Here is a 26,949-nt window from a genome sequence, read left to right on the forward strand (position 1 = left end):
GAGGGCCCGGTGGGGGCCGCCGCTCGGCCTGTGGGGCCCGGCCCGGCCCGGCATCATGGCGATCCCCATGGTGCCTATGGAGACGCAGCTACAGAGCATCTTCGAGGAGGTGGTGGTGAGTCCGTCCCCGGAGCGCCGCCGCGGGGGCGGGGGGGAGCGTTGTGGGCGGGCCGGCCCGGGGCCGGGGCTTGTCGGGGGCCCCGCGGCCTGCCGCGCTCCCCCGGGGAGGGGTCGGGGGAGCCGTCCTGAAGAAGATGAAAAACAGCGGAGAAAGAAGTTCTTGATTTTCCTGGAGCACTTCGTGCGTTGAACCCCCGGGGGTGTGAAACGTCGCCGTCCGCCTCGGCGGTAGTGCGTTCGTGCTGTCACCCCCACCCGGGAGGTCGGTGGAGGGGAGGTGGCTTCTCAGGGCTGAAATCCTTCCTCTGCTGAGTTTCTGTAAGGAGGCTGACGGAGAGTAGGACTGGGCGTAAAACGGGGAGGCAGATTGCTTACCCCAAACCGAATTATAGTGTGCTGAGTTCACTGTGGAAGCAGTTTAAGGAGACATCTCAAAGGAGACTATGAGAAGAGGAATGTCTTGAGGAGACATTCTTCTTCAGCCAGCATAACAGCGTGTGCAAATCGTGGAAGTACACCAGCACAGTGATACCTCCAAAATGAAGCATAGTTCGGTAGGTCATTGGACTAGAATAGACTAGAATAGACTATTTCAGTTGGAAGGGACCTGCAACGACCATCTAGTCCAACTGCTGGGCCACTTCAGGGCCAAAAGTTAAAACATGTTAATTAAGGGCATTGTCCAAACGCCTCTTAAACACTGACAGGCCTGGGGCATTGACCACCTCTCTAGGAAGCCTGTTCCAGTGTTTGACCACCCTCTCTGTAAAGAAATGCTTCCTAATATCCAGTCGGAACCTCCCCTGGTGCAGCTGTGAACCATTCCCACATGTCCTATCACTGGGTCCCAGGGAGAAGAGATCAGCACTCCCCCTCCACTTCCCCTCCTCAGGAAGCTGTAGAGAGCAATGAGGTCACCCCTCAGCCTCTTTTCTCCAAACTAGACAAACCCGGAGACCTCAGCCGCTCTTCATAGGACATTCCTTCCAGCCCTTTCACCAGCTTTGTTGCCCTCCTCTGGACACATTCAAGGACCTTCACATCCTTCTTAAATTGTGGGGCCCAGAATTTCACACAGTACTCGAGGTGAGGCTGCGCCAATGCTGAATACAGTTGGATAATCACCCTTTTTGACCAGCTGGTTATACTGTGTTTGATGCAGGATGCAGTTTGGTCCCTTGGCTGCCAGGGCACACTGCTGGCTCATATTGAGCCTACTGCTGACCAGCACCACCAGATCCCTTTTTGCAGGGCTGCTCTCTAGCTACTCCTGTCCCAGTTTATACTTGTGCCTGGCATTACTCCATGTTAGGTGCAGGATCCAACTTGTTAAATTTCATCCCATTAATCATTGCCCAATGTTCCAATCTGGATCCCTCTGCAAGGCGTCTTGTCCGTCAAGAGAGTCAACAGCACCTCCCAGTTTGGCATCATCATCAGACTTGCTAATGGTGCATTCAACTCCTGCATCCAGGTCGTTGATAAATATATTGAACAGGACTGGTCCTAGAATTGAACGCTGAGGAGCACTCCTGGTGACCCGTCGCCAGCCAGATGCAGCAATACTTTGAGCTCTGCCCTTCAGCCATCTCTTCACCTAGCACACTGTGAACCCGCTCATCCCACAGTTGGACAACTTGTCCAGAAGGATGCTGTGAGGGACAGTATTAAAAGCCTTATAAAATCCAGAAAAACTACATCCACTGCCTTCCCTTTGTCTACTAGGCAGGTGACCTTATTGTAGAAGGGTATCAGATTAGTTAAACAGGACTTTCCCTTTGTGAACCCAAGTCATTGGGTCATTAAGTCATTGTTTTGTAGAGCACAAATGAATGAGTTTCTTGGTTGATGTGAGCACTTCATGGTCGGGAACATGGGGGTGACAGTAGCTGATAAGGGCCTGAACAGGAGCCTGACTGATGTTTCTGACAGAAAAGGCTGGTCAAATTGTCTGAACTGGAAAGAATATGTAGGTCTCACAGAAAAATGTAATTGAAAATGATGTCTGTATGATGAATTTCAGTAGAGGGAAGGATGGGGTTTTCTTTCTGTTTTAAGTTTGCATTATAAAATGCATGATGTACTTTTCTTGGAATGATGTTAAGTTGCTCGTAGCATATTAATTGTCCGTACCCAATTGTTTTCTCATTTTGGCGCTGTCAATTCAGATTATGTTTTCACCTGTTTAACATTGTGATTTGACTGTGATGTCACATTGCCTGTTTTGAAGCAATGTTATTTGCTTAAAATTTTTATGGAACAAAATAAAAGGCCCTTACAAAATTTCATTGCATTTTTGAAGCCATAACTGAGAAAATATCAAGTTGTTCCTTTCACTGCTGCTGTTACCGACTTGGTGGACAGCAGCGAAACTTACCTAAGTTTCTGTGCAGAATAGATGAGTATCGGTTTCTCTTTTGCTTCTTGAGAAAGCTATGAGTAGCACTGACAGGCTGTATGATTCTAGGCTGTATGATTGAAAAGGATCACCAGAAAGTTTATTTTGTTACATGCTCTTATTTCTACAATATAAAAATACATAGTGCTCAGTTACAGATCACATCTGAGTATAATATGAAATTCTTAGAGAAGGTAGAAAAAGTTGTAAGATAGTATTTTCCAGAATCTCTTTGCTGATGTATTAGAATAATGATGTAGAAACATTTCAGCAAAAGAGAGTTTAAAAGAAAAAAGGGTGGGGATGTTTTAAAGAAGATAAATTGGATATTCATAGATAGTCTTGCACCTAGTACAAGACCGTATAATCATTCAATGGAATTTAAAAAGCAATGAATCTAAACTCAGATGAGAAAGTAACTGTATATAATTGATTTGTGTAACTGAGTGTCATGGAACATAAGTGGGACAAAAATTTAATGGGATTCAAAAATACAATTTTTTTGAAAGTATGAAAAAAGAGCTGCAATAACAGAATTGAACAATTTCTGCAACTTTGGGAAGTAAATTAATCTCTAGGTGTTTAGAAGAAAAAACCCCAAACATAACAAAGAGCCTTAATGTGGATCTATGAGTTTTGTTGTTTATATGAAAACAAAGCAATCTCAACTTTGGAAGAGTCTAGCATAGCAGAAGAAATACATCTTTCTGTGATACAGTCCCATAACAGTAGGATTGACTCTTTTCTTCAGAAAAAGAGTAAAAAGAGCTTCATCCTGGTGGTGTGATACTCATAGAAAACCTTTTCACAATAGCTCACTTAGGGTTTTTCTCTTACAGAAAACAGAAGTAATTGAAGAAGCTTTTCCTGGGTAAGTGTAATATTAGTTTATTTGTGCAAGTCTTTCCATATAAATGCATTTTTCTATTTGTGCTGTTTCATTGGGTACTGCTAATAATTAACATTCTTGTTTGCATTAGTATGTTTATGGACACTCCTGAAGATGAGAGAACCAAACTGATCAGCTGCCTGGGTGCTTTTAGGCAGTTCTGGAGCAGTCTTTCTCAGGTTAGCATTTAATTTGTTGCTTACATGTACTTTATATAGTTTTTAATATAGTGATACCTTGTCTAGTAGACAAACAGTTAAGCTATAAGGTCTGTGTCCAGTCATTCAGAATCTGCTTTCAGATACAGTGCAGTAAAGAATATAAGAAGACTTTGCTAGAAAAAAGATTAGTTTTGACATTTATAAGATTATATACTTGTTCAGCAGAGGTTGGCATGCAGTGCAAGTGAAGATAAGCAAATGGAAGTATAACAGTAAAGAAATAAACAAAAAAAGGTAATTTGTTACAGGATTCCTGGTAGAAATCAATAAGTAGGAAAAAAAAAAGAGATAGATGTTTATGTTCAAAAATTACCTTCCAAAAGTTAGATACCTCTAGGCACTTTTCTGTAATTGGAGACCTGGTCATCTTTGTTTTCACTGAATTTTATTATAAATGTGAAAAGGGAAGAATAATACAGAACAGTTCTATTTTATTCTATTTTGTGCTAACTTACATGTGAAAACAAAGTTGACTATAGAAATCAGTGTTTCAGCTAGGAGGTGTTTCCAGTACTGGACAACTGGAGAACTTCTGTTAGGCAACTGGACTTCTTCAAAATAAGATCAAAAGACTTGTTGGAGAAACTATATGTTGAACAACTGGACAACTTCTACCATTTATAATCTTGTTCTTGTGTTAGTTTCATTTCTTCATGGTAGGATACTATATGAATTTTACAGTTTGTTTCACTACCTGTAAATATATTCTTTCTCCCCTCTACTGCTTTTTCAGGAATCCCATGAGCAGTGTGTTCAGTGGATTGTAAGATTCATTCATAGCCAACATAGTCCTAAAAGAATTTCTTTTCTTTATGACTGTTTAGCAATGGCAGTAGAAACTGGACTTTTGCCACCCAGGTAAGCTACGTTGGAATGAATCCATAAACAGGATACATGGAAGTTGTAATATTGGAGGGTATTTTACGATGATGTTTTAAACTAGTTAATTGCTGGAGAACACGAGCTTATTATCTGTCATTCATTCTTGCATTGTCTCCTTCTGCTAGGATGGTTTGTGAATCTCTGATAAACTCTGATACACTTGAATGGGAAAGGACACAGTTGTGGGCATTAACATTTAAATTGGTCCGGAAGATTATTGGAGGTGTAGACTACAAGGTATCTTCCACCCATTCCTTTCTTTGTGCTATGACACGTTATTTTCTGGCTTTGTTTTTATGATTTATGTCAGAGACATCCAGTGTTTCAAAGTCTGCTTTGATTATGAAAGAAAAAAATAATTCAGTGTGACCACTTTTAATGCTTTCTCATAGTTGAGCTTTACCTTAATAGATAATTCTGTATGGACAATGTAGGTCTTCCTGCTCTTTCCTCTTTTACACAGTCATCTTTCATCCCTCTTTCAGTTACAAGCTAAATAATGCTAATGCAGTTGCAGAAGTGGTACACATGGGAAAGTAATGCTATCAAGCATTAAGGCTGAAGTTCTGTCATCTACTCTGACCCTTGTTGCTACGTAGGAAAGAGGTCCTGAAAGCTGAGTCTTTGGCAGGGTACGTTCTAACAGAAGGAGTAGGAAACCATGCATCTCTTGCAGAGAATCACCTCACCAGCATTGGTGAGCGTGTTAGAGCAAAAACCACAAAATACAACAGTGTACTTTGGTCAGCCTGCACAAGCCATTGTAGGTTGGATGCCTCTGGATGCACATCAAAATTTCAACAGTTACTTTCTTGTCTGGGTTATCCTAAGTTTGAGAAGTTCCATAAGGAGTTTAATGTCATTAGCATTCAACATTCTTAGTAGCAGTATCTCTTCTGACATTTAGCATCAAACAACTAGTTTGTCTGTCAAAATATTGTCTGACCATATTGATTGTGTCATCTTTCTGCCAGAAATAAAGAATATCTGGGAATGTTAATTTTGTGTGGTTTCTTTTAGGGTGTGCGTGACCTATTGAAAGTGATCCTAGAGAAAATCTTAACAATTCCGAACACTGTGAGCTCAGCTGTTGTACAGCAGCTTTTAGCAGCAAGAGAGGTAACTATCTGAATTCTATATGCTATCACTATAGAGCAAGATAGGCCTCATTCTTTTGTTAGTAGTGAGTTTCTAATAGCTGGGATGGCTCTCTTTGACAGTTGGTACAGTTCAACAGCAAAGACTTACTCTTTGTGCTCTAATCCTTTGCTGTGATTGCATTTTACACCGTATACAAAGAGCTTTTGGGGATAGTGCTTATTGTAGATAAGCACTAAAATCTCTAACAGGAGAATCAGGCCCAATGTTTGACTTGCCTAAGGTAAGATGTGTGAGATATAATATTGAGATTAATTTCTTTATTTTTTTGTTAGTGAATAAAAATAATAATTGTTTTCAATACTTTGGAGGCAGACATAGAGGCATAGTTTTACTTAGGCTTAAACAGTCAAGTTAGACTTGTACAATTAAAAACAGGTTTTAAACTAATATAGTAGTATCAGAATACAACTTCAGAAAAAGTATTTTAATTATGTCTGTTTTCATGGGCTGTCTCAGACTAGCAGACAGACTACACCTTTGTTTACCTTATCCAAAGTCTTTTACATTGATGTATTTTTTTATTTATAGGTGGTAGCCTACATTTTGGAAAGAAATGCATGTTTGTTACCTGCCTACTTTGCAGTTACAGAAATCAGAAAACTATATCCTGAAGGAAAACTTCCCCATTGGGTAATGATATGATATCAAATCATGTAATCTGGAGTTTTGTTCCACACAAAACAAAATTACTTTTATTTTTCAAAAACAAAGTTTAAATGAAGATTTAAAATCTTCCATTCAACAGTAAGCTCTGTGTTTAGGCATGTAAATTAAGATACAGGTTTGATGTGATTGCAGCAGCAGCAGCTCCCTGCGTTTTTGCATGAAATTGATGACATAGTTTGACCTGTGGCCTGATATTTGAAACTCTTGAAGCACTGAATGGCTTTTGTTGAATACATTTGGAAATGCAGGTCATGCTTACCTACCAGTTTGTGCTTTCTCTGTGGCTTCAAGATAAGAAAAATCACTTTAAATAGCTGACCAGTGTTTTCTTTCTGTTTAAATTCAGTTATGCAAATATATTTGGGGCTCTGGTGCAATGAAAACGGTCACTGTTTCCAGTAAGAATGTAATGTTGATGCAGTTTTTAATTTTGTATTCTGTTAAAATAACTAGGTGTCAGGAAAAGGATAAAATCCTGACTCCCTTGAATTAATGGGAAAACTATTCCTGACTTCTTTCGAGCCAAGATTTAATCCACAGTGTACTAATCTAGGTCTTTTGTCTTTGAGGAATTGTTATTCAGAGGCAAACAGATTTGTTATGAACAGGAATTCTAAAGCTTGTCTTAAATCATCTGTTACTAAATGGTGTGCACTGAAATAATATAGCATGCATAGGAGTAAGAGTTACTATGTAAACTCTTATTTGAGTGCAAACTGAGTGCTTCCTGCCCCTTCTTTATAAGGTCACATTTTTCCTTTTGTGGTTTTAGGTTCTCAATAATTTTTCCTACTCACTGAAATGTGTATGAAGCTAGTTATTTTAGTAGGTTCCTGTATATTTTATTAAAATGTATAAATTATTTTTAAGTCTTAAATATTCCTTATCAGTATGTGGAACTTAAACCTTTAACTTATTTTTTTTCTCCTCTTCTCACCCAGTTACTAGGTAACTTAGTATCAGATTTTGTGGATACCTTCAGACCTACAGCAAGAATAAATTCTATTTGTGGTAAGAGAACAACTTCATTTTGGGGCATATATTCATCTAAGCAAAATGATTCAGAGCTTATGTTTCATGTAGTATCTTTCCTCTTGTCAGTTTGTTATGAGACTTGCTTCTCTTCAGTTTTTGCTTTGAAGGGGAAAATTCATATTGATGAGATCAAAATAATTTTTTGCTACAAGCTGGGGGTGGAAGTGTACTACTTGTTACATGGCCATATAGTTTCTAACTACAGTAGACATTTAGAAAATCATAGGTTTTCTATGCTCAAGGATTTTGAGTTAATACAGATCCACTGGTCTGTTAGTCATGGAGTGTTTTTTGGCTTCAATTTCCATTGGAGTTTTTGTAGCTGCTCAGCCGTATCCCAGTTGTTGCAGACTTCTGTGTGAACATTTCCTAGCTTAGATGAGCACTGGCTGTCCCTTTCTGTGAAAGAAAAACCTTCGTTTATTGCTAGAAATATGAAGATTAAAATTTGGCTGTTTTAATTGTGATGCCTGTTGCATTTTTCTTCAGAAAGATAAAATGTCTTCTGTTTGCTTTGAGAATTAAGTAGCTTAATAACAGCTGCATTATTTCTTAGGTTTGAGCAAGGTTTGTTGCAACTGAGCTTCTTCAGTGCAAAGATTAAGAATGTAAATTCATCTGTAACGCTCCAAAGCATTTTGTGTTTCAGAAGTGTGTAGTTATTCTATTGAAAGTGTGGTATAGCTTTTATGCATGTAACTCACAGGGATCACACACAAATTTTTACAAGTCTTGTATGTGTAAATGACATATAGATATGGTTGAAGGGAAGAAATAAATATTTATTTACTTCCTATTTTATCTGATAGCAGTATGGCCAATCTGGACAATAGAAGTCATGGAATTTGAACCAACAGTGAGATCTAGGTCAAAGTTGAGGCACCTAAGTTTACATGCTGGTATACAGGTGTGCTAGGGGCTCAGTTCAGAAGCCCATGTTTGAGCAACTGAAATAAATCCCAGGCATCTAATCTACACTGACTAACAAGTGTAAATTTACCCTGCAAAAAACTCTTTATGTGTGATCAGCTGAATCACATTGGCCTACACTGACTGTAATTGGAGTACAGATGCTTGTAATTGACTAGTTTACTGAACAGAAGCCTGTCCACAGTTTGTCTTACAGGGTGAATGAAGGAAAATCAAAAGACTAGATTATATACTTAGATTAGTAATACCATTTTCTCTGTGGAAAGGGTCAGCGTACCAACATTAAATCCCTAGGTTAAGCAATGGCAATGGAACAGTCTTTTGGTAACCTAAAAGGGCACTTTTAGATTAATATTTGCAAATATTTTTATTTGTGGCGTACCTAATCTGAATAAATGGCGATTTTACTCCTTAGATATTTTAGTAGTTGAAAATTAGTTAGAAAAATAAAATCAGCCTGAAGCAATCCTATGGTAAAAAGCTTTAAACAGTGGAAATTTAAAGAGAGTATAAATGTGGCTGAGGCCAGTTTTTGCATCAGAATGATCAAACAGTAGGCCAGTTTCGCTGTTTTAGAATTTATGTTTCATTGCATGTAGGTCGCTGTAGTCTTCTTCCTGTGGTAAATAACTCAGGTGCCATGTGTAACTCATGGAAGCTGGATCCTACAACCCTTCGTTTTCCTTTGAAAGGTCTCTTACCGTATGATAAGGTATGCCTTATTAAGTTTCTTAAACATGTTATATTCAATACATACGAAGCTTTTATATCATTGGGGGAAAAAAATAATTTCAACTGTGAATGTTTGATTGTTCCCACTAGGTTAACATAGAAGACGTAGATATTTTCACTGTGTTATATATTTCAGTGATTTCAAGCTATATGCGGAGGACCTTTAAAGTAGTGTGTGGTATAACTGCTGCCCAGGATGCAGAAGAATGTGAGATGTTTAATGTGCTTTGTGGTTGTGTGCCTGTGAGAGAGCAAGTGAGAGCAGAGAGTTGATGGAAAATTAGTTTAGCAGTGCGGAGATGAAAGAGAATGGGAAGGTAGTTTCCTCTTTTCTGTGCTCTTTGTTATTCCATAGGATAGATAATTTTACAATTCAAGCTTAAATGTAGTTAGTTTATTTAAACTTAAAACTCTGAGTGTGAAATAGTGGTGTACTGAAAGAATTTATAAACTATAAAGGATCAGGACAAAAATCCAGGTTGTCCGGCATCCCATTCCCCATATCCTAGGTGTCTAAGGAAGGATATAAAGATAATGTATCTAATGACATGTATGGTGTTCATACTCTACATCCATTATCATTTTGGGTATTTCCTGAGACAGATTTGGTTTCTGTATGTTTAGTAAACCTGCCTCTTCCAAATACTTGTTCAGTCTCCTCTTGCGCCTGTGTAAGCTTTCAGCATCCTCAACATCCCTTTGTCAAGGAGTTCCACTTTTCAACTTCATATTGCATGAGTAATTGGCTCCTCTTGTTTGTTTTGAACGTAGCTTCAGATAACATTTTTCTTTAAAGTGGTTCAGCTTTCGGAAGATACAGTGAGCAGTTGTTCCATATCTGCTTTCTTCACGCTACTTATGATTTTTATGCATCCTGGTCATGTGGTTCCTCAGTTGACTTACCTGGCTTCCTTTAAGTTCTCGACAGTCTTTCAGTATTTCAAGGCTGTTTCAAAAAGTGTGCCATCCTTTTATTGGATGAAGAATGTTCTACTTGTTCCCCGTAAAATCTGTCACTGCTTAAGAGCCGTGATTATTTCCTCCTTTCTTTTGGGTATCAGAGAGCAAACAGATTTGCCAGATAATACATATCTGCATAAATTAAACATTCCTTCATACATTGTTTGACTCGGTTAAATGTAAACTCGATATTAAACATAATCTTGAGGCAATACATGTTTGTGTGTGATTGCTTTTCTTTTTTTCAAGGATCTGTTTGAGCCACAGACTGCTTTGTTGAGATATGTGCTGGAACAACCGTATTCAAGGGATATGGTCTGCAATATGCTAGGTCTGAATAAGCAGGTACTGTACTATGCTGTAACACGTGATTTAATTCTGCATAGAATCTGCACTATTCTTTTTCTCTTTTCTTTGCTATAGCTAACTAAGCAAAACAGTTTAGGTCCAGAGAGTGATTTTTTTTTTTTTTATTATGAGATCATATTAGGTTAATTGGACACTGTTGCTCCTATCATTTGTATATTGCTTTACGAATGTTAAATTGAAAAGTAGAGATTTAAAATATGATTTTTTTTTTGCATTGCTTTTTTTTCCTATAAGGCCAGCCTCAAGTACACCTTTGACAGACAGTCGGAGACTGCTAGCTCAAACAATAAAAATGTTTTTTTTTTCATTAGTTTTTAAAGCATTGTTGTACTCTGTTATATTGGCATGTTACAGTACTAGAATAGTGAAAAGCTGGGTTTTGTTTTGTTACATTTTTTTCTTTTTATACCTTAGAATGGGAGGGCTTAGTCTGACTTGGGGATCCTTGAGGCTGGCCTCATAGTCACTGTTTTGTCTTTTCTTTTTTTCTTCCTTTATTTTTGTTCTGTCCTGTCTTGTCCTGCCCATCCTCCAATGCTCTAGACCTTGAACATTGCTCAGGTATGTTCACAACCTTACTGTTGTATTGTGACTAACGATACGCTGGCCGCTTTGTAGCCACTGATTCCAGTTAGAGAATACATGTACAGTCAGGGCTTGAAATTGGCAGGACCATTAGTTGAGGGCAAATTCTCACTACAAATCTCTAGAGACATGAGAGATGTAGCATAAAGCTGACAGTCAGTGGTCCTTTGGTCCTAAAATTTTCGTTGGAATGGACTGCTACCATTTCCATTACCAGTTATAAGAACTTTTACTTTGTCTGCTGGAATTTTCAGATGAGGAGAGATTCTTAGTTCAAAATTTCTTTCCTTATGCAGGTGGAAAAACATCCGCTGCACTTGATTGTAAAATTATAAAGCTGTAAATAAATCATTGTTTAAAAAAAAAAAAACCAAAACAACTTTACTAGTTGAATATTCTTATCATTAGGAAGTCTCTGTAACAAACTTCCCAACGGACAATTATAATATTCTCCAAGCTAGGTGAAAGAAAGGTAGTGCAGAATACCATGTGAAAAGTAGTTCCTTAAAATTTGACTACTTGCTTAAATAAATAAATAAACGCCTGAGCAAATCAACCAAGTGGACTTCTGCTTGAAATTTGAAGTTATGGGTATTATATTTACAGTTGATCCCTTGTTACAATAATCAATTCCACACCTACTTTAAAAACCATTGTTTAAGATTTATAAAATAGCGTTGCTGTTTGCAATACTATAGTGAAGGTTGTGTCAGTGTTTCCATTTAAGAAACTTTTTTTAGATTTGTAACTTGACTATAAAATTTACATGATCCTGAAACCTTGTGTATATTTCCCATTGTAAGTGAAATACACCAGTGCTCTTTCTGGATTTGGACAATGTTTTTGAATGCGCAGATTCCTACATCTTGGCAAACAGTACTCTGTGTTGTATATGACAATCTTCTGTATCGGAGACTTGAAGCAGCTGAAATGTTAAACCTTGGAAATGAGCTGCTAGGTTTAGTGTTGAAATGAGTAGTATTTGTATTCTGTGTCTATTTCTGTGTCTACATTCAGTTAATAAATCAAACTATTCCTCTGTGCATCTTGTAGCTGGTAAATAATACAAGATCTAGACAAAAAACCCATACTGAACCCATTTTATTCTTCTAACTATGGATAGTCTGTGCCTTCAGTTCAAAAACCATTGAAGTTAAAAATGCTGGTTTTAACTCCTACTTTACTGTCCTCTAAAAGTAATCAAAGAAAATTTAAATGAAGTAATGAAATATATTGAACTATACTCCTTAAAATTTGTTCACTAGTATAGGAATTCCTACACAAAGTTTCAACCTGGCGTGAATTTTTATGGCCAAGGAACAAACTTAAAGAAGGTAGCTTATAAAGGAAATGCTGACAGAACATGAACTATAGCTGTGCTACTAATATTACACCAGCATAAAGATGTTTGGGCTATTGAAAATTTGTGAGTTAAAATTACAAATATAGAGTAGGCTGGTGTAGTGGTGTAGAACAGGAAATAATGTTCCATTTAAACATGAATGTGCTCTTGTTTAAAACTGTGGAAAACATTAAAATTTTACTCACTTTTAGGTACAAATTAACTTCATGTTATAGCTGAATTTCTTAATGTAGCCACCTGACAAAAAATAGTAGCATGCTTTTCAGAAGTTGTATAACTATATCGATGCTTTCAGTAAAATGGCTGATAATTTTGTATTTTATTATTAGAACTGAACTAACCTGCAGAAATGAATGGTCAGTATAATAGAAGACACTTAGAAATGCAAATAGTGCCAGGTTTGTTTCAAAATAAATACAGAAACACCTCAAAGCAATGATCATTATTTATTTATGATCATTAATTATTTATGTGAAGCTGCTTGTATGCCCTGTCAACTATTTACACAGATCCAGTTGCAGGATTGGAGCCTTCATTTGAATCTTTTGGCATCACAAACTAGGTATGGTTCAGCCAAATTTGTCCTAGTTCTCAAATATTCTTGAAGATGAACAATGAAATTTTCTGGTTCAGTCTTAATTAAGCAGATCTATGTTAGAAAACTGTTCACTCAAGTCATCTCTGAGTTGTGTAAAAAAAGTACAAATCCAGCAGTCCTGTTAACCTTGCAGAGAGAAAAATGAAGGTAAAATTTGATATGTTTATAGATTCATATGTTCCTTTCAGGATTCTAAGTTTTGCTGTGGATTTTGTTGTAGGATGAGGTTTTCTAATAGCTTTATCAAGTATATTGCTTTAAGTCCAAATGTAATAATATGGACTTCAAAAAGTTCCTTCTGTTGGAATCAGGGGATTTTTATTTTTTGCTACTGTGTACTTCTGTGTGGGTCAGTATCTTCTCTTGTATACCTGTTTGAACTGGTCTATAGGAAGTAGAGATTTAAATTGTACTTTATCATGTATGTTATCGTGGTTTATGGTTGGACTTAATGACCTTAAGGGTCTTTTCCAACCTAAATGATTCTATGATTCTATGTCAATTTATATTCTGCTGTTAGCTGGGGTGATGCTCCCCATACTTAATTATCTTTTAAATAATTAGTTGAGGTATGTAACAATCCATTTTTTGGAAAATGATTAACAGTTCAAAGTGTCCTAATACACTGATGCCAAATTAAGATTCAGTTTAGGGATCCTACAGTTGGTTCTTAAAATTGAATTTTAGTAATGTCTTAAGGACATTAAGTCACTTTGAACGTTTCGGTTTATATCTTTACCTTCACTATATGTACAGACTTGCATGAAGAATAAAATGCCATTTTTGCTTGCATAATTGCAGTCAGGATTGTATTACAGTCCTCTAAACCACAAAAAATTTTGTTAAGCTTTGATTTCTCTGTGTTGGGGAATATTTGAAAGAGGAGGTAATTTTCAGGTGTCTTGTTTCTGTAATGTTATACAAACTTTTTATTAGCAGCTGTTGTATTAATGATTTTGCTCTTCAAATAGTATATTTGACTGGTCACCTTTTAAACCAGCTGTGGTGATCTACAGCTTTGAGTAGGAAATTATCTATGCCATTCTCTGTTCAGGTGAATGTGTAGTTACTCTCTCCTAGCTACAAACAAGATAGTTTGCTTTGGGAAGATGTTGTTTATTTCATGTCTGTCCATGCATTGTGTAAGCAGAATCATCAAGTGAAAGGAATGACATAATGCAATATTAAAAAATTTACTTTCCTTTCCCTTTTATTTTTAAAATATTGTAGGTTGATGCTGGGAACTTCCTATCCAATGTTACTAGTGTTAACGTGACAAAGTAATTAAATCAAGGGGTGTGATTATTTTTTATATATTTCTGATTGTAAGAGTGTGTGTTGAGAACACTTGAGTGCAATTTCTGTGTTGAAACTTACTCCATTTTTTAATGAGGAAAATGAGAATGCCCACCAAACTTAGTAGAAACAAAATCAGACGTAATATAAACAACAAGCTTTAAGGTTTTACGTCTTGATAGCATACAGTTTTGGAAAATAAAAGTGAGAGGGAGGCTATAGTTCTGTCTTGTATTAACTGCTTCAGGCATTTAACTTATACATTTTGAATTGGACTTCTGGAGACACTACTCTTGCAGGGATCTTGGGCTCTGCGGTTTGGCCTTCTGAATCCATTTATTAAGTGTAGACATTTATTAAATATTTTTGAGCCAAATGTTGTTTGCTTAAAATAGTCAAGAACTATAATAGCTTGCAGCTAGCCTTACTGACTTCTTAAAATACTTTTCTTTTAGGGAACACTTTTAACACTACCTGCCCCCCCACCCCCCAAAAAACCCCCCAGCCAACTGAAAAAAAAACCCCACCAACCCCAAATGCAATTGAAGCTTTGATCCACTTAAAAAAGTACCACTAGTCCTTTAGAGGGCTGGTCTCAAGAAACTCTAGTCTCAAGTTGTCATGGTAGTGCTTCCCCCCTGCCCCCCCAGTATTTCTTTATGGTTTAATAATGTTTTCAATGAGATTATGTATTTGTCAGATCTTTAAAGATTATTTTCAGGGCAAAATGGAGAATACATATTCATATAACCAGATTACAAAAATTTGAATAATCTTCTCTTTAGGAAAAAAGCATGGTGGTTTTGAATGCTATATTTTTCTATATATAATCCAAAACAGTGTTTGGGGTTTTTTTGTTGTTTGTTTTTGTTTTCTTAAGCCATACCAAAACATGAATTCCTACTTACTTGTGAGGGGAATCAGCTCTCACCTATATTTTTATTCGTCTCAGTATATACTGAGATGTTCTTTCAGTTATGAGCAATTAATAAAACAAGGCCCCAATCCTGCAAATTCTTATGCAGCATAGTATTTTAGTTCTGAGTGCTCCAAAACTATAGATACCAAATCTGTGCAAAAATGTATGTTCACTGAAAATACAGAAAAAAAATGCCAGAAAATTAAATTAATGAAGATTGAATGTGAAGTACTGCTATATTTCTTACTGAAAGCTTTCTTAAAGCAATAAAAGCGTGATTTTCAGAATAAAAGAGTGAATTTATTTTTTTAATTTCCTGGCTCCTAAACTTTTCCCAATCTTAGAATTATTCAGAATAGTGAAAATTCCTACTGGAAATTCTGGCTTTCTTTTTAACAGTAATATTTTCCTGTTGTATTCTTTGAATAACTTTATTCTAAATTAATATAGCCTAACGTGATTAGGCTTTTGGACATTAACCCAGTGCTTAGCAAACTATTAAATTTCAAGCCCTGTACATAGTAGTTTTGCATGCTGGATTATAAACTAGTCTGTAGTGTTGTCTGTTGCACCCTGCTCTGCTTCATAATTAGTTGCTTTGGGAGGGGGAAAAAAAAAACGAACCACAAAAAACCCAAAGTATTCTCAACTGATGGTGTTAATACTGCTCTCTGTAAATCTGTAATGTGGTTGATCCGTGATAATGGCATTGCGTACTGGAAGAGAAGGTGAAACTGTAATCGTTGCTTTCTGTTTTAGTTAGAGGATTGTGTTAAGCATGCTTCAGGAAAGCACAGCTGGAATTGTAGCTTTCTGCAGTTTTGAGCTGGCGAAGAGCATGTAACAGGGGATGCTGTTCACTATATTTTGTCAACTTTTCCCATTCTTGCATTTTATTTTTAATTGAAGAGAATCTCTTTTTTTCATGGCAAAAGACTACCATCGATGAAGGTAGAGCAAGCATCTCCTTTCAGCATCTCTCTTTCCTTTTATATTTCTTTCTTTATTACTTAAGAGGGTTTTTTTAGGCTGCCTGGCTAGTAAGTCAAAGAACTCATCTAAGGCATCCCTAAAATGTTTTATGAGTATTTGGGTGATCTTTTAAAACTTTTTTATGTGTACCTTTTTGCCTCTAGAAAGGGATACTGCATTTTCATGATTAGTGTTTGAGCAGCTCAGTTCCTTTTCTTTTGTGTCATTAAAGTAATAATGTTTTCTTTAAGGCTGCATTATGTTACAGGCACCTGGTGTAAAAAAAAAAAAAAAAAGTTACCATTCTTGCATAGAGATTGTAATGAAACAGAGGTTAGATTATTTCCGAAGTGCTAGCACTGTCTGAAATAAGTTACATGCCACACAGCTTTTTGTTCTTAGTAATAGTACTTTGTGTGAGTGTAACTATACAAGTGCAGGGTAATAAAAGATTGTTGCACTGAAGAACTTGTGATATGTGACATTATACTTGATGGTCTTAAACTGAAGATTTATAATCCGAGTTCCAAAGCGCTGGTATCGGGCCTGCTTTACATAAATCTGTACTAACATATGTATCTTGAATATATAATTCATTCCTTACTTGATCATTAAAAGTCATCAGGGAGGGTGTGTATTTTAAATGATTTCTGTGTTTGCATAGCTCACTGTGGAGACTGTGGCAGTCTAAATCTAACATCTAAAGAGCTCATCACTATAATATGGAATTTCTGTTCTATTCACAGTATGTAAAATATGCCACTTCTATTAGATTAATTTTCAACTCTCTTTGGTCTTGTCTTGTACTAGGTGGTGCTGTGTCAGTAGAACAGCACCTAATTATACAGGTACTAACCAGATGTTAGTTCTGCTGCAAGTTGTGGGTTGTAGGTGAGCCTAAAATGAGAGTGAAAAAGAGAATAGTCATTAAAGACCTATACTGTGTATTGAGATGTTTCCTCTGGGTTTGGTGGTATAATTGATATATCTTTTTCTTTATGGTGATCCCTACTTTTGAAATGGACTTAAAGGAGAAAAGAAGGAAGAAAGAAAAAGCAAACAACAAAAAAAACCAAAACAAAAGAACACTCACCAGAGCGTTAAAAGAATGGACTGTGTTTCCCATGAATGCAAGATCAGAGAAATAACATTCTGTGTGAATTTATTAAAAAACATAAACAAAAACCCCAGATGTTATTTGTGCATTGATGATCTGTGTTTTAGAACTGAGTAGGGAATTATGTAATGTGTGATAAAATGTAAAAATCATTGTGACCTGTAACATAGTGCAGCTTTAATACACTGGCTTATCCTTAACTTAAGTTCAGACTTCATTTCATGCTTCCCAGCCTTCTGTCAAAATACTGTACTGTAACTGCAATTGTACAAGTTCTGAAGTTAATGGCAAGGCTTTTGGAATACTGTATCTGATCTCTGCCTTACAGCACAAGCAGCGCTGCCCTGTGCTGGAGGACCAGCTGGTGGATCTGGTGGTGTATGCCATGGAACGGTCTGAGACTGAAGAGAAGTTTGATGATGGTGGAACCAGTCAGCTTCTGTGGCAGCATCTCTCCAGCCAGCTCATTTTCTTTGTGCTCTTTCAGTTTGCAAGTTTTCCTCATATGGTCCTGTCACTCCATCAAAAGGTAAATTGTTTGTATCGTTCCCACATGGTAAGAGAGATTTTAAAAACAAAACAAGTTGAAAAGAAAAAAAGGTCACTCACCCCTGCAAGAAATACCTTCTGTGTAAGAATTAGGTTTTTGATTGTTGTGCTCTGTAGAAGTCAGTCAAATTCTCAAGTTATATTGCTGTGAGCTAGGTCTGTTTCTAGTGTATTCAGTTAGGATGTTGCATTATATTTGGATGCAAAATGTGCTAGTAACTAGAATAAGGAGATAAACTGGCATAATTCAGAAGATCCGAGTACTGCACTGTTGCATCCAATTTACTTCCTAATAATAATTCCATTAAAACTGGTATACTTTCTAGTATTTACCCTTTTCTCTGGTGCTCAATGCCTCTCTGAATTCTAAGGGTGGTGGTGCCAGTCCTCCATAAGAAAGGAGAGGAGGGGTTACAGTAAGTCAGCAACATCCTGAGCTCTTTGCCGAGAGAAAGTATGGTGTCAATGGTAGGAAAGGGGTGTTCATTCTCCTCACTATAGGTTTAGCTTGTGGCTATTTAGATACAGTTTCTAACATGCACTACGCATTGCTCCATCTTCATTTGTCCGCAGTTCCATGTTACATCAAAATTTACTATGTATGTTGTGTTTTACTTGTGATGGATTCTAGTTCTCTGTTCTCTTTGATATCCCTGAAATTAGTTTTACCAGGGTTGCATTCCTTTAATTACTGTTAATGAACCATCGAAACAATAGGCACTATATGACAGATTGCACAAATCTAATCTAAAACTAAAGCAAGCTAGAAAAGAGTAGACATTAAGAGTACTGGTTATTAGAGGATAGCTTTTACAGATAAATAAGTTAAATAATAAAAAACCAAATCCAGATGGGTCCAGATGAAGCAAGCCCAAGTTATTCTGGTTCAGAGACTTTCTTTATAGATAGAGTTAATATAAAACCTGTGGCCTGCTGCTAGCAATTGCAATCCTGTACTTGGCTACAGGGCTACAAGGTGACAGTTTAAGTCCAGTATTTAAGAGTTGCTAATTTTTCAAAACGGTGATCCTCAAGAGCTAAATACATTTTAAATCTTACCATTAATTATTGTGGGCCTCCTAGAGTCTGTTTCTGTGTTACAACTAATGTAGCTGTTTGCCCTCTTTCTGAAAGCATGATGTACATTTGTGCCTAAGTCCTGCTATAAAACTCCTAGTAATCTCTGCTGTAACTGTTTTAGTCTTCCCTTCTACTTTTATAGGAATCTTTGCAGTGATTTTTCTTCTGCATGCAGTATTTTTCTGTTACTGAGTGTTTTTGACAGTTGGCAGGACGTGGTCTCATTAAAGGAAGAGACCATCTGATGTGGGTGCTACTCCAGTTCATCTCTGGCAGCATCCAGAAGAATGCACTGGCTGACTTCCTCCCAGTTATGAAGCTTTTCGACCTCCTGTATCCTGAGAAGGAAGTAAGTCTTCTCTCTGAAATTAAGTGTTTTATTTTTTAATTCAGCTTGAGACCTTCATATGTCAATATTACTATCACTCTTGAGTCACTGTTACAGCAGTGTGCTGCATAGTTGGAGAGAGATGTTTCATAATTAAATGAAAATTTTCAGGATTTCCTCGCTATGTTTTTCCAGCAACCATGTTTGTGCAATGTTTTTAGGGGTGAAAAAGACTTCTGTTAACTCTTCTCTTCCTTTTGACTAAGGTTTTGAGGAGTTTGTTAAAATACTGAGGATACTATTAAGGAATAATGTGGAATTTTATTGTTACATCTGGGCTGTAACAGAATAATACACTGAGAGATGCTTTCAGGTGCGAAGAACTGAACATGACACTTTAAAATTGTTTTGTAGTAATGATTACTTAAAATTGATTCTGTGGTAGCGAATCAAATCCTAGTCATGCTCTGTACATTCCTCTAGAATGAATGTTCCTGAGGAAGGGGGAGTTAGGCAAAGTTCTTAAAACTTCCATCGTGACAGCCTTGTCAGCATGAAGTCCTCATTGCTTACTCTTATCATAGTGCCTTCTATTTTGGGCCAGTAGATATGTTAACACAAATGTGTGGTGTACCAAACTGATATGTAGCAGTTTTTCCCCCTCTTAAGTTAATGTGACCCGCAGAAATTCTTCAGTACAATTTGTTTCATGAGCTTGCAATTGCTTTTGTCAGCCCAAAATATGGGAAGAATGACGGGACTATTTACTTTAACTGTAGTGATGGGCTCTGAGTTACACTTGTTTAAAGTGTTTGTGGGACTAGGGCATTTCTGAGGATTCAATTTCACAAGCAGTTTAAATGTTATCAACGGCTGTTGCTCTTAAGAGGATGTGTCTTACTATCCCCTTGATTATGCATTGCTGCTGTCTCCCTCGCACTTGCTATCGGTGGTGCTTGTCCAGTAGTAACTGTACCAAAGGGAAAGAAATGCGAACGTTGGCAAGAGAGCCAGGGTGCCTTTTCCAATGGCAGTAATATACTTGAGTCTGTAGCCAAAACCTTTTGAATTTTGGTGTGTATCTGTTCCTTTTCATAGGAAGTGTATTAATCTTTAAGTATAATGGTTGGTGAACCACTGAGTACCTACTATGGAAGCACATACCATAACTGATTTCTGAATAATGTAGAAGTGTGAGGCTGAGAGTAAAAGTATATGCTTTGTAACTATATGTGTCTTGAATTTGTATACTCTAAGCATCAACTTCCATTTGCTGAGGTCTTAGATTATTTGTTTGTTTGTTTGTTTGTTTTTTTCAGAATAATTACTGAGGTCCAGGTCTTTTCCACAGCTCTTGATTTAAAATTGCATATACAGATAAGGGTAGAATCTGTTCTTTAAAAATGTTGTGTTTGGTGTTGCAAGTCAGAAAAAGAAAAACTTGACCTCGTGAATGCTGGCTGCCTGAGTTGGTTTTCTGTACATTGATACATGCAATACGTCACATTCATGTGTTCTCTCTTTAGTGTATTCCCGTACCTGATATTAACAAACCCCAGTCAACTCATGCTTTTGCAATGACCTGTATTTGGATTCATCTGAATCGGAAGGCCCATAGTGACAACTCCAAGTTACAGATTCCCATTCCTCATTCTCTTAAACTTCACCATGAGTGAGTTTTGGGGGGTTTGTTATGTTTTGATTTGTCTAGACATAAGAGAATAGGAAGCTCCAAGTCTGTATTCAGAATGTATTGTGTGATGGGATGCTGTATAAGGGTTACCAAAGGAATGAGGCAGAACTAAGAAAGAGCTCAAAGTCAAAATATGCTGCTATCATGCAGCTAACAAATAATATATTACATCTAAGATTAATAAATCTTTTTTACTGATGGAGAATCTGAAAGAAAAATGACTATTTTGTTTTATTATTCTGTGGTTTGGAAAGCGTGCATAAGCAGTACATTGGGTTAAGTTTTGTTCAGAAAGGTGATTTTTAAAGTGTATTTTTTCCTGAGGTATTTTTCTGATACAGGAAAATTGTAACACAGTGAAACTGCAGCATAAGATGTAGTCGTTTTGATGTGGTGCAGTTAATAAATATTTCACTTTTTCTACTATTTTGCAATGGATTTTTTACTGGGGTTATTGTGGGTGTAATCCTGGAATGCATGTGTATTCGGCTTGTGTCTTTCTACTTAATGTTTAATGTCTTTGGCACACAGGTTTTTGCAACAGAGTTTAAGAAATAAAAGCTTACAGATGAATGACTACAAGATTGCCTTGTTGTGCAATGCTTATTCAACCAATTCAGAGTGTTTCACTTTGCCAATGGGTGTGCTAGTAGAGACTATTTATGGAAATGGCAACATGAGGATACCTCTTCCAGGGACTAACTGCATGGCATCAGGGTCTATTACCCCATTGCCAATGAACCTCTTGGACTCACTCACAGTTCATGCCAAAATGAGGTACAGTATGCAGCTAGCGTTTTTTTAACCTGTAAATCTGTGTGTAACTAATTATCATCAGGAAATCTTTCCTATGTCTGTGCATGTCATGTGTAGATCTGTTTGTTTACTTAATAAATTTCTTAACTTTCAAGTCCTTGTTTTTGATTGAAAAATACTTTCTGTCTTTCCTTCAGTCTGATTCATAGCATAGCTACAAGGGTAATTAAGTTGGCTCATGCAAAATCTAGTGTGGCCTTGGCTCCTGCTCTTGTGGAAACCTATAGTCGCCTGTTGGTTTATATGGAAATAGAGTCCTTGGGCATCAAAGGCTTTATCAGTAAGAAAGAAAACCTTTTTTTTCTTCCCCCCCCCTTCCTTTTGTTCAGCAGCATTTTCTTTTAATGGAAACTAGAGACCATAGTAAAAATGAAAATCCAATGATGCAGCATGTTGAATACATGTATAAATTATTTTAATATAAAGGAAATTGTAATGGTTATCCTAGTGCTGCATTAAATTTCAGATGAGTGTGCTGCTCTCCCTTTATGCCATCACTTGTATGGTCAGGACCTTCCTAGTTACACTGCGTTGTGCAAAAATATGCTTAACGGAAAATCGTAAGCAAAGTTACTTAATTAGATGCAAATTATACTTAATTGCACTTGTTAAAATAATTTGCATGTCTGCTGTATATGTTCATTCAAGAGATTGAGTTCTACACTTTCACAGCATCTTCAGACAGTGCTTGCACATGCACTCTTTGGAGATAATACAGTTTTCAAATCAAATATCTGACTTGCAGCCTAATATAACTGTCTATCCACAGTGTACTCTGTAGTTGTATTTTGAAGTGCAATCACTTGGAAAACTTACTTTACAAAATCTTTTTCATAAGGTCAGCTCCTGCCAACAGTGTTCAAATCTCATGCATGGGGAATTTTGCACACTCTGCTAGAGATGTTTAGCTATCGGATGCATCACATCCAGCCTCATTACAGAGTCCAGCTGCTCAGCCATCTTCATTCCTTGGCTGCTGTGCCGCAGACTAATCAGAACCAGCTTCATCTGTGGTGAGTGACAGTTACCATATTTAACTGTAATCTCATATTCCTCCTTCATCATAAGTTGAAAGCTGCGTGAGAACTCTGTTTAAATGGGACATAAGTACTTCCCAGTCTTAGTTCTGTGGCTGAATTGTTTTGTGGTATCTCAGCAGGTCATGTTTCAAAAATACAGTTAGGTATTAGTAGTAGTACTCTGCAGAGTTGCATGAGGCAGCGTCTTGCACAGATGTGGCAGCAGTGTCATGGCTCAGAACACAGGAACGTGCACCAGAACTGTCATGTCAGGAAGTGTCAGAAAACTGTTGAGCTTCTTGCACTGGAGATAAAGGGCAATGCCTGCTACTTGTAGTCACAGTGATTGGCTTATCTGCCAGTGGGACTGTGCTTGCTTACTCCTGTAGCAGATGTTTAACTCCATTACAAGAGTTAAGTTGGTTCCACTTAATTCTTCAGTGACGTTAATTTTCAGTCAGATCAGAGAAATAATCTGATTCATCCTGCAGCTGTAAAGGAGTTGGCGCAAGGCTATGGTGACTTTATGTGAACCTGAGTGGAGAAAAAAGTGTCACTTCCATCCTATGATGTATGTCTTATATCAGCATAAACCATGGCTAATTTAGATACAAGAAAGATGGAAGAGCTGGTTGAAGAAGCTCTAGAGTTGATATGCAGATAATGCTAGGGAAAAGCTTTGAGTTTAACTTACTGTTAACAAAGTTGAAGGGTATGAGATTCAGTTTGTATGTAGAATCTGGGGTTTGTTGCAGAAAAGTTGGGGAAAAGAATGTCCATTCACTCTTAGAGTAGAATAGTTCTTGTGGGGGTATGTGAGGGTGACAGAGCAACCTCATTATTATCAGTTCATATCAAGGAAGTCTAGTTACACAGTAACTTCTTAGTCCAAATTCAAATTGCTCAGTTGCTTATCCTTCATCAAGAATAAAGAGAACAAGTAAAGACGAGTTTCTCCTCAAATTCAAGGTCTTGCTCTTTTTATTCACCTAAATCTTGTTTTGTCATCTTAGTCTGTGAAATGTGGATGTTGATCAGTCACTTTTGATAAGCACTGCATGCAACTAGATTGGAGTAAACTAACCTATGGCTTTGGCATTTCAAAGACACAGTGTTATAAAAAAGCCTTTTAAATTACTTCAAACTACCTGGTGTGAGAAGTGCTTCCAACTAGAGCACTGGAAAATAAAGTGCTTTTAGTCAAAAGCAGTACTTCCTAATTTCTTTAATAAGGACAACTTAGTGCTGTCTGCTTTAAGGTGATAGTTAGCTTTGAAACTTCCCATGTATTATGCATGCCTTTTTATTCTGTTTTTGCATATATTTATTTATCTATGTATTCTTGTTCAGACAAAGACGTTCAGAAGATAACAAAAGGGGGGGGCTCTAAGTTGAAGATACTTGCGGCTCTTTTTCAGGGGCTCTCCACCTGGAATTTTCACTAAATCAACTTTTGAGAGCTTTATTTGAAAATAAAGTACTTTAATAGAATTGTTATCAACTATTTAAAAGTGGGAAAAGCAAACTGTTCCAAAAGGTTAAGATCACTTTCAAAACAAAAGGTTTTGTATTATCTGAAGCAGAAAATGGAGGAAAAATAGGTATTTTGGGAATCTTAGAAGCTGCAGTATAAGCATTATTTGCTAACTGGACTGTTTCCTTCTTTCAGTGTTGAGAGTACTGCTCTAAGGCTAATCACAGCTTTGGGCAGCTCGGAAGTCCAACCACAGTTTACACGATTCCTCAGTGATCCCAAAACAGTTCTTTCAGCAGAATCAGAAGAACTCAACAGGGCTTTGATCTTAACTCTAGCAAGGGCAACACATGTGACAGGTAATAGCAGTACTGTGACATAACATCTAAGTGAAAGCTGTAGTCAAGCCATTTTGCTAAAATACTGTTTAATAGAGTATCTTTGAAATGACCCAGTCATAAAACATATCCCATACACTTCTGGTTTTGAAACAAAGTCTGATTTTAATTTCTAACTACTTGTTTTTAGGCAGAAAGCTATTATTAAAGCAGTAGTGAAATCAGACATTGTTTAAAAGTTTATTTTAATGCAGAGATACAGTGTAACTAGTTATTTTTTACTGTCTTATTTTCAATTTCATTATTTTAAATTTAAGCGTTTGGATTGATTATGGATACATGCCATTTAAAAAAAAAAACCATGGAATGTTCACAGCAAGTATGTTGCTCATGTGGAAGCCACCCCCGCTACAGCTTACCTTTAAGAAAAAATAGTGTGGTTTGGGTTTGCTTTCTTGGGGAAGGGAGAGGGGGAAGCTTTTATTGTGTGTTTTGTTTTAACAATGTGCAATGACATGGGTCAGGTTTTTGTTAGTTTTGACAAGGGAGATGTCTTCTGTATTTCCTTTTTTTATGGTTCTAGTCTGCAGAGTCGCTGGAGAGTTAGAACAACTGATTTTACAAAAAACTGGTAGAGGTGATTTGAAAGAGAAAGGGCTTCTTTGTGTTAGTTTTCTTTATTTTTTAACCTTTGCTCAACCTTTAATGTTAAATCAACACTGGGTTTGGGGGGGATGAGCCTTGTGTTCTATTTCTACAGCTTAATTGGGAAAGGTACTGCTGAGCAGCCTTTTTAAAGAAATATAAAATGGCATCTGGCAATTTCATCATCATTATCTTCCTCAGGAATTTTTTTTTAAGTCTAATCAGGTTATCAGCAAAAGCTTGTCTTGCCTTCATTACAGGAAATGAAATATAAAATCTTAAAATCATGATTGCTTTATTTCTGGCTCAAAACCTAAGAATAATCTTGTTATTGTTAATAGCATAAAAAAATAATATCCAGCTTGTTCTATAGAGTAAATAAGATTCAGAGAAAAAGGATGGGAGAAGTTGGGCAAACAGGAAGCCCCGTTGAACTAGCAAAGCCTTGATGCATGTGACTGCAAAAGGAATACCAATAAGAAATGGTTTTTTTGTGTGAGATTCTAATATCATCAATCCATTTTCTAGACTTTTTCACAGGCTCTGATTCAATTCAGGGAACTTGGTGCAAGGATATATTGCAGACTATCATGAGTTTTACTCCACATAACTGGGCATCACATACACTAAGCTGTTTTCCAGCTCCTCTGCAGGTAATAGTTTCAAACTGATGATTTTCTAATTGGAAATACAGAGAATTTAGTCACTTAACAAGATCCTTTGCCTCTTGCTAGTTGGTGAGATTCCTCCCCTGTCCAGACTACATTAATCTCAAGTCCCTAAAGAATGCAGCATGATTGTAACGTTGCTATTTCTTCAGAAATGCATTAGCTTCTCCTAGAGTATTCTAAGGCCAAGTTTGACCACCTGATACTTCTGGTGGAAGGTAAATCAGATCTTTTAAAAAATTTAAAGAAAAAAAAAAAGGAGAAAAAAGTTGAAGCCTTTTTTCTTGTGGCAATTTGTCATGTAGCTTTGTTAGTGACATAACAGTCACTGTGGTGTCAGGGTGAAGCAACAATCCTACCTAGTAGGTTTGTGTTGTACAAGGAAGTAGGAGCTCATAAGGTGCTAAGTCAGGCAAAAGTTTGCCTGTTCAGATGTTTTATTCTAGGCTCTCAGTCACAGCAAAGCCTACTTTATTTCAGGTATTCTTCAAGCAGAATAATGTACCTCAGGAAAGCCGTTTTAACTTGAAGAAGAATGTGGAAGAAGAATACCGAAAGTGGAAGTCTATGACCAATGAGAATGATATAATCACACACTTTTCTATGCAAGGTTCACCCCCACTTTTCCTTTGTCTCCTATGGAAGATGTTGTTAGAGACCGATCACATTAATCAAATTGGCTACAGGTGAGATGTAGCCAAGATGTGCTACTTCAAAGTTATTACAGTAGCATTCTCAGTTCTGAGGACATAGGCCTTGTGCATTAACAGCTTGATTTGTACTTTATTAATTCAGAGCATGCAGAGCATGGAAAAAAGCAGTGGAGCGAGGTATTAGCAAGCATATCATAATAATTGTGCAGTGTTTAAGATTGGTTACACCACACAGTAGTCTGCAATGCATATTCTTCCTGGTAAGAGACAAGGATGTGAGGTGTTTGAATTAAGCAGTTTACTTGTAATGGCAGTGTTTCAGGCAATCTGAAATAGTAAACAGGAAATATAAAACATTTATTTACTTTGCCTTTATACATGAATAAAGGCCAAATATTTTTTTCAAAAAGCAAGTGTTGGATTAAGATGAAAATTTTTTGTAGAAGTAGTAGTCCTACAGTTTTTTTACTTGT

The 26,949-nt window shown here is 36.9% G+C and overlaps 1 protein-coding gene across 8 annotated transcripts in view; it reads left to right on the forward strand.

Annotated features, from left to right (window-relative positions):
• The first annotated feature begins 6 nt into the window (after nucleotides 1-6).
• MED23 (mediator complex subunit 23) overlaps nucleotides 7-26,949 on the forward strand; it is a 40,053-nt gene continuing 13,110 nt past the window's right edge. For 5 of the 8 annotated variants that reach the window (XM_010574693.1, XM_010574697.1, XM_010574696.1 and 2 more), the window contains exons 1-20: nucleotides 7-115; nucleotides 3,358-3,389; nucleotides 3,499-3,586; nucleotides 4,362-4,486; nucleotides 4,636-4,747; nucleotides 5,531-5,629; nucleotides 6,200-6,301; nucleotides 7,279-7,348; nucleotides 8,902-9,014; nucleotides 10,244-10,339; nucleotides 10,907-10,924; nucleotides 17,542-17,742; nucleotides 19,048-19,191; nucleotides 20,697-20,842; nucleotides 21,395-21,640; nucleotides 21,817-21,959; nucleotides 22,518-22,692; nucleotides 24,368-24,531; nucleotides 25,684-25,808; nucleotides 26,304-26,509. In XM_010574693.1, the coding sequence (XP_010572995.1) occupies nucleotides 56-115; nucleotides 3,358-3,389; nucleotides 3,499-3,586; nucleotides 4,362-4,486; nucleotides 4,636-4,747; nucleotides 5,531-5,629; nucleotides 6,200-6,301; nucleotides 7,279-7,348; nucleotides 8,902-9,014; nucleotides 10,244-10,339; nucleotides 10,907-10,924; nucleotides 17,542-17,742; nucleotides 19,048-19,191; nucleotides 20,697-20,842; nucleotides 21,395-21,640; nucleotides 21,817-21,959; nucleotides 22,518-22,692; nucleotides 24,368-24,531; nucleotides 25,684-25,808; nucleotides 26,304-26,509 (2,465 nt within the window). In that variant the 5' untranslated portion in view covers nucleotides 7-55. Of the gene's footprint in view, nucleotides 116-3,357; nucleotides 3,390-3,498; nucleotides 3,587-4,361; nucleotides 4,487-4,635; nucleotides 4,748-5,530; nucleotides 5,630-6,199; nucleotides 6,302-7,278; nucleotides 7,349-8,901; nucleotides 9,015-10,243; nucleotides 10,340-10,906; nucleotides 10,925-17,541; nucleotides 17,743-19,047; nucleotides 19,192-20,696; nucleotides 20,843-21,394; nucleotides 21,641-21,816; nucleotides 21,960-22,517; nucleotides 22,693-24,367; nucleotides 24,532-25,683; nucleotides 25,809-26,303; nucleotides 26,510-26,949 lie in introns of those variants that run through there. The other 3 variants (XM_010574694.1, XM_010574695.1, XM_010574698.1) reach the window with 3 other exon arrangements.

Source organism: Haliaeetus leucocephalus, unplaced genomic scaffold (assembly GCF_000737465.1).
Source record: "Haliaeetus leucocephalus isolate CR32 unplaced genomic scaffold, Haliaeetus_leucocephalus-4.0 Scaffold450, whole genome shotgun sequence".
Classification (NCBI taxonomy): domain Eukaryota; kingdom Metazoa; phylum Chordata; class Aves; order Accipitriformes; family Accipitridae; genus Haliaeetus; species Haliaeetus leucocephalus.